Consider the following 7,016-nt stretch of genomic DNA (forward strand, 5'->3'; position numbering starts at 1 on the left):
GGTGAGGTGGGGCTCACAGGGTCCGTGGATGGAGGTGGGTGAGGTGGGGCTCACAGGGTCAGTGGGTGGAGGTGGGTGAGGTGGGGCTCACAGGGGCTGCTGTTGGCAGGCCCGAGGGGATGGGGAGGGAGGCGGGCACACAGGCCAGGGCGGGGCTGGGTGGGCACCTTCAGTCCTGCTCAGCGTCTCCAGCAGGACGTTGTACTCGTGCACTTTCTCCTTGTGATGCTTCAGCTCTCGCCACAGCTTGTCCAGCTCATCAGTAGAGAACTTTCCGGAAGTCTTCGCCTGCGATGAAGGAAGGACTGGAGGGTATTCACGTGTGGGAAGCCCCGTTCTCTCCAGGCTGGGGCTCTGGGGGCCGTCACACCCTCATCCCTGCACCAGGTGTGGGACACGGCAGCTGAAGAAAGACCGTGCGCTGAGGCTGGGATGAGAGGCAAGGGGGTGGCCACACAGTCCAGCAGGCCCACCCTGGGCCGCTACCTCCGTCCCCTCACCCCATGTCCTCTCTCCCCCTCCTCTGCTCGCTAGACCCCCATGATCACCAAGGATGGGATAGGACCAACCCATGTCACCCAGGGATGAGAGGTCCCCTCTCAGGGATGACCTCAGCCCCCCACCCATAGAAGGCAGCCCTGCCTCAGCCCCCAGATGCCACAGGGAGTGGACAGTCTATTCTCTGCCTCAAGGGACCCGGGAGATTACTAGAGCTCATCCTGAGTGACCCTGAACTGAAATGCGATCCTCGACCCTGTGACGCTCCAGGCCGCGTTGTGCCCTGTTCAGGGCACTGCACTGAGTTCGTGTGCGTGGCCTCCCACACGGCTAATACTCAACAACTCACATCAAGGTCAGTGGTTCAAATCCAGCTGGGGCAGATGATCCACGGCGCAGTCACACTATGTGCGCCTGGGCTGGGTGGGCACTGGAGTGGACAGGTCAGCCGTGCTGGCCTCAGCGCTTCCTAACCTGCTGCCCGACAGCACAGACCCGGGCCCCTGACGGAGCTGGTACCTTGTGCCACAGCTTCTCCAAGCGAGGGTCGTCCAGGCCCTGGTCTTCGTCACCATCGCGGATGTAGTTGGTCACCTGTGCGTCCTTCCTCCCGTCCAGCCCGTACTTGGCCAGAATGACTAGAAGAATGAAGGAGGGCTGTCTGTGGCCCCCCAGGCTTTGGGCCCCAGGCATCGCTGTGACCCCGTCCTCTACGGTGATGGTGGTGCTGTCACCCTGGTTCTGGGGGACAAGCCTGGGTGCTCCCTGAATGCTGTGGGGTCCTCTCTGGAAGGCCCCACCTGACCCTTCATTGGGTGTCTGCTCTGGGAAAGGTGAGAGGCGTGACTGGGCTAGGGGTCCTGGTGGGGACGTTTATGGCCAGCTGCCGAGTCCCCAGCCCCCATGCAGAAGGTGAGTGACGGCTGGCAGGCTGTGGCCTTCTGACAAGCCATGTCTATCCTCAAGGGACAGCTCTTCCTGAAAGGCTCTGGCGACCTCAGTGTGGCTGGGTGGCCCCCTAGTAAGAGGCCCCGGGTGGGGTCCCCTGGACCCAGGAGTTCCGCCTAACTGCAGAGGACCCGTGCTGGGCATCCCAAGGAGGGTCCCTCCCAACTCCAGCTCCCCCAAATAGGCCAGACGGTATACAAGAATCATGTAGCGCCTTCATGCCCTACCACGTGACGGCCCCCCACCTTGTGTTCTACTACGTAATGACCCCCCACGTGCCAGCCCCCCCTCGTGTTCCACCACGTGCCGGCCCCCCCACGTTACCGTTGAGGTTGCGGATGAGCCTGGCCTCCTTCTCCCCATCCTCGTCCAGCCCCTCAACCTTCATCTTCTTCCAGCTGAGCTCGTCCCGGTCCTGCAGCTTCAGATCAGCGTGCAGCTCCGAGAGTTTCACAGGAGAGAGGTGGAGCTGGAAGGAGGTGGGAGGGTGAGGGGGACCAGTCACACAGGGGAGCCTCAGAAAGGTCACGGTCTCGGGGTTCCCGGGAGAAGGGGGCTGGAGGCCTCAGGCTCTTGCTGAGACGGGGTGGGGGGGTGCAGGTCTGCAGAGACCCTGGGATGAGGGTGGGCTCAGCCACAGCACCACCTGATCTCACGGGTCAGTGGCCTGACCCCAGACCTAGGAAGGTGGGAGCCAGCGGTGCCCATGGGCTTGGCCAAAGGGCGTGGCAAGCAGGTTACTGTTATGTGCCACGGAGTCCCCTGAGACCCACAGGGACCCTACGTACACCAGCTCTGAAGCCTGCGCTGTCCTGAGCCAGTCTCACTGACCAGACACACCACCCCCATCGCCCCAATTACTGTGTCAATCCATCTCATCTGGGGTCTTCCTCTCATGCACCTTCCTTCACCCTTCCGAGCAAGATGACCTTCTCCAAGGACTGGTCTCTCCTGGTCACGTGCCCAAACTATGTTAGAGGCAGCTTCAAAATCCTAGCCTCCGAGGATAAACTTGGTTTCACCCTCTCCAGGACAGACCGATTTGTTTTCTTAGCAGTTCAAGACTCTTCTCCGGCACCACAGCTCAAAGGCAGCTGACTGCACAGAAATGGCTGCTGACCTCCAGCACTGCTGGGGTCAGAGCTGAGATGCCAGTGACCCGAACAGGAGAGGACAGGCCAGTGGAGAGACCAGTCCTGCTCCTGGACTCTGCTCATCATGGCCGGTTAAATGTTAACACCCCACCTGGAGAGCTGGTTAACAGAAAACAGGCAAAGGGAGCAGTCAGAGATGAGAGTTGCAGGGCGAATGTGAGGTCACTGTGCGTCAGATGCCCACACCCGATGCTGGCCCTGCTGGTACCAAGCCTGCCCCGCCTCTGCCCTCACCAACGGGCCCCAGAACCACACTGAGCTCCGAGTCTGGTGTCCACAGCCAGCCAGGAGGGGTGCAGGATGACGGAGAGGGGCCTGGAGGCAACTCACACGTGCCCAGGTCAGCACCAAGTCCAGCTGGAAGGTGGGGTCCCAGCTCAGGGGGTAGACACAGGTGCCCCTCCTGGCCCCCCTCACATTGCTCTGCGATGGTCCCTCCAAGGGCAGCCCTGGGAAATTCTGGACCGTCAGCAAGGCCACAGTGCTGGCCCTGGCCCTCCTCCCCTGTCCCCCACATCCCTGCCCCGGACACGGAGCAGAACTCAGACGCACGGAACAGAACTCAGACGCACAGGGCAGGACGCAGGCCTCCTCTCTCCACTCTCCACGTCTGACTGCACGCCCCTCCTGAGGCTGGGCCGCTGCCCTTGTGCCTCCTGCTGTCTGTCCACCCGCATCTGCTGAGCGATGGGCGTGGGTCAGCAGGAAACGTCATTCCTGCCAGCCGCCTCTGCAGCACCCAGACTTGCCCTGATGCCCCAACTGACCCTAGCACCGGCTTAAAGAGGGGCCTCAACCCTGACCTCCAAGAATACAGTGTGGTACCACAGAACCCCCAAGAAAACTCCACATGGACCCGCCCCAGGGCCCCCTCTCACACCCAGCTCAGCAGCACAGCCACACCCTGGACCCCACAGCATCCGATGTCACAACACCCTCAGACGTCACCACCCCGTGCTGATGAGCACAGGGAACCCGAATTCCCATCGGCTGTCAAAGCTCTAAAACAGGGACTGGGTGATTGAGGAACTGAATTTTCTCTTGACTCAACTTCCAGCCAAACAACAGACGGGTCCGTGAGGTGACCAGTGACAGGAGTGGGGCACATGACCAGGGAGAGAGCCTGGCAGACGGCAACAAGGAGATGGATGGAAATGGGAAACCAGGGAGGGGAAGAGGGCTGTGACAACGTGGGGACAGCCACCAACGTCCCAGATGTGGAGTGATGGGGAGCAAAGCCAAGCTCCTCTGTAAACTGCCATGCAAATCAAACATCCTAAACCACAACAGCAAACGAATGGACAGAGAAGCCGTGGTGTATTCACACAACAGAATACAATGCAGCACTGAAAAACAAGGCACTCATAAAATATTATACAAAACGGGTGACCCTGGAGGACATTATGCTGAGTGAAATATCTCAGTCACAACAGGAGAAATACTGCATAGTGCCATGGTTATAAAACAGGATTGACATGGGGGTTGGGGGGAAGCGAAGAAAAGAGGAGATAAACAGAGTGCACTGCACTGAAACAGATGATGGAAAGAACTGTCTAAAAGGAATATATGATTAGGTACTATTTGCATGACAATAGTCCAAAATAAGAGCTGCAGAGTAAAGTGGACTGGGGGGTGGGAGGAGGAAATAAACAATAAAAGAATTGTTTTTTCAACGAGAAAAGCAAACTGGGGGGTCGATGAGTAGAGAGGAAAATGTGCAACAATGAATGAATAGAAATTCAAATTCTCTACTAACTTTTGTTAAAATCTCAATTAAAATAAAATTTAAAAATACCCCCTAGAGTGACGTGAGTATAAAATATTAAAAAGAAACAACAAACCCAAAACTTATATTTTCTTCTAAATAAAAAAAAAATCCTAAGCCATCGATAAACCTAGAAGCTGGGGCCTGTGGAGAGTGAGGCCAGAGCCACTGGCCATGGCACACGGGAGGCGCAGGGACATGGTGCCAGGGTCCCTGGGGCTGCAGCACAGGGGTCATGTGACAAGCACACAGGGGACCGAGGAGGGTGAAGCCGCTGGAGCGCCACTGGACTCTACGGTGCAGGGCACACTATCTGCTCCACGTCCAGCTGACAGGCCAGCTCCACCATCACTGCGGACAGATGTCACCCAGGTGCACCACGCACACGGCATCAGGTGCTGGGTTAACATGTTACATCCGGAGAACAGACAGACCATGTTTTCATAGAGTAAATGGTGGCGATACTCTCCTAACTTGTGAAGAAAGGTCACGCTCACCTGCCGGCCACAGGTAAGAATCCTGCCCAGGTAAGCCACCTGCAGCTGAGAGGGAGACTCAAGAACCACTCGCCCGCTCTCCGCCCTCCTTCCTCACAGGTAGGGGGCAGCAGAAGTGACCGGCACTGGCTCCAAGGGCAGCACCACAGGCCTTCTGTCCAGCAGGTGCTCAGGCCACCCCAGCCACGATCCCAAGCCCAGAGGGAACAAGAGCGCCACCAGCATGGGTCAAACTAAGGACGGACACTGTGTGGGTTCAGGCCGAGGGCTCGTGGTCAGGCGCCTGGCCAGCGTCTCTCCACTCACCATACCCCAGAGAAGGAACACTCGCAGCAGGGACCCCCAGGCAGAGTCTGCCCAGGAGGAGGACGCCTCACGTGCTGAGGAGGAGGACCTACGCACATGCTGTCGAAGATCAAAGGTTACAGCCTTCCGTGTGGACAGCACGTCAACAGCAAGACAGAAACCCTCACTGCTGCACTGCTACACGGCAGACTTGAAGCTGTCAACGGTTTCATGTTACTAGGATCCAAAATAAACACCCGTGGTAGCAGCACTCTGGAGACCAGGAGACATACGGCATCAGGCGAGCTTGCTGATAAGAAAGAACTTCACCAAATGACTGGGGAGCAAGGATGTCACTGTGAAAACTAAGGTGGGCCTGATCCAGCCCGTAGTCTTTTCCATCTCTTGCTATACGTCTGAGAGCTGGGGAATGAGTAAAGACGGCAGAAGGTGTCCGAGCTGTGGTGCTGGAGGAGAGCACCGAGCATCCCATGGACTGCCAAGGTACAGAGATGTTTGCACAAAGTGCAGCGGCATGCTCCCGGGAGGCAGGGATGGTGAAGCGTTGCCTCGAGCACTCTGGGCGTGCTGGAGGAGAGACCAGTCCTTGCAGACGCGTATAATGCTTGGGAAGGGGGGGATGGTTCTCAGATCCTCATCCTGCCAGGTGACCATCATGTGCGGGTCACTCCAGGGAGGTGAGCAGAGGACAAGCCAGGCCGGCAGGTCACTCCTGCTCCCTCCCGAGTCTTTGAGGCTCTGCCCCAGCTTCCAGAGCCCTAGGCTGTACTTCTGACACACCTCTGCTTGGATGAGAACCCCTGACCTCTAGGTTAGCAACAGGATGTGTTAACTATAACCACCCAGGAATTGCTTCCTCATATCAGGAGATCCAAGTGTAAAGCTGAGGTTAGAGACAACATTCGGCTGCTAAGGAAAGGTTGGTGGTTCAAACCCAGGACCCGTGGGTGGAAGGCAAGGCAAGGACCTGTGAAAAGCCTGTTGTGGTGCACCATGGAGTCGGAATGAGCCAGCTGACCCTCCCGGACGATGAGTCACTCAGGAGGAGATTGTCCACACTCCACCCGGGAGCAGCTGGTGGATTCAAACTGCGTACCTTTGCGCTGACACGTTCCTGACTAGGAAGCCAGCAGCAGGCTCGCACACACCTGAGCTACAGGTGGAGGGTCAGTGAGAGAGAGGGGGACACACCACCAACCAGGTGGACTGCCAGGGGTCAGATCTGCAGTCCAAGCGGTCAGCACCTATGAGAAGCCCCCAGCACTCCCCGCAGAGCCCAGAAGACCCTGCGGCCCGGGTCCCGGTTAGAGAAAGACGGGGCCTGGCTGGGCCCTCACTGGGCAGAGGCCGCTGGGCTCGGCCAAGGCGGGAGGCCGGTGCTGACCCCCAGAGGACGCCTCCCCAGCAGCCCTGCGGGGTCTCCCAGGTGCGGATCTCCAGATCTAGCAGCGAGCGAGCACGTGATCCCATCTCACCAGAGCCAGGTGAGCTGGGTCCAGAACCCCCAGGAGCCAGGTGATGGCCAGGGCCGGCCACCGCCTGTACTGGGGGCAGGGGGAAGGCCAGCAGGCCCCAGGCCTGGGTCCAAGCGCCAAGGCAAGGCCCTGTGTCTCCCCCATCCCGGCCTTGACCTGCGTCCCCTGGACACCGCCTGGCTCCAGCCACGGGCCCCCGGCCTCCCGGATCCCGGGACCTCACCGGTCAGGCCCCCGGCTCCCCCGTCCCGGCCTTGACCTGCGACCCCTGGACCTGCGCCTGGTTCCAGCCACGGGTCCCCGGCTCCCGGGACCTCATCGGTCAGGCCCCCGGCTCCCCCGATCCCGGGACCTCATCGGTCAGGCCCCCGGC

The 7,016-nt window shown here is 59.2% G+C and overlaps 1 protein-coding gene across 1 annotated transcript in view; it reads right to left on the minus strand.

Moving 5' to 3' along the window:
- The window catches only part of LRPAP1 (low density lipoprotein receptor-related protein associated protein 1), a 110,294-nt gene that overhangs the window by 5,178 nt on the left and 98,100 nt on the right, over positions 1–7,016 (minus strand). Inside the window, exons 4-6 of the mRNA XM_006893664.1 lie at positions 1,771–1,915; positions 1,018–1,136; positions 168–288 (exon numbers count right to left, since the gene is read on the minus strand). Coding sequence (XP_006893726.1) covers positions 168–288; positions 1,018–1,136; positions 1,771–1,915 — 385 coding nt within the window. The remainder of the gene's footprint in view (positions 1–167; positions 289–1,017; positions 1,137–1,770; positions 1,916–7,016) is intronic.

The sequence above is a fragment of the Elephantulus edwardii genome, unplaced genomic scaffold (assembly GCF_000299155.1).
Source record: "Elephantulus edwardii isolate Elephantulus edwardi_28Jun2011 unplaced genomic scaffold, EleEdw1.0 scaffold00129, whole genome shotgun sequence".
In the NCBI taxonomy this organism is placed as follows: Eukaryota; Metazoa; Chordata; class Mammalia; order Macroscelidea; family Macroscelididae; genus Elephantulus; species Elephantulus edwardii.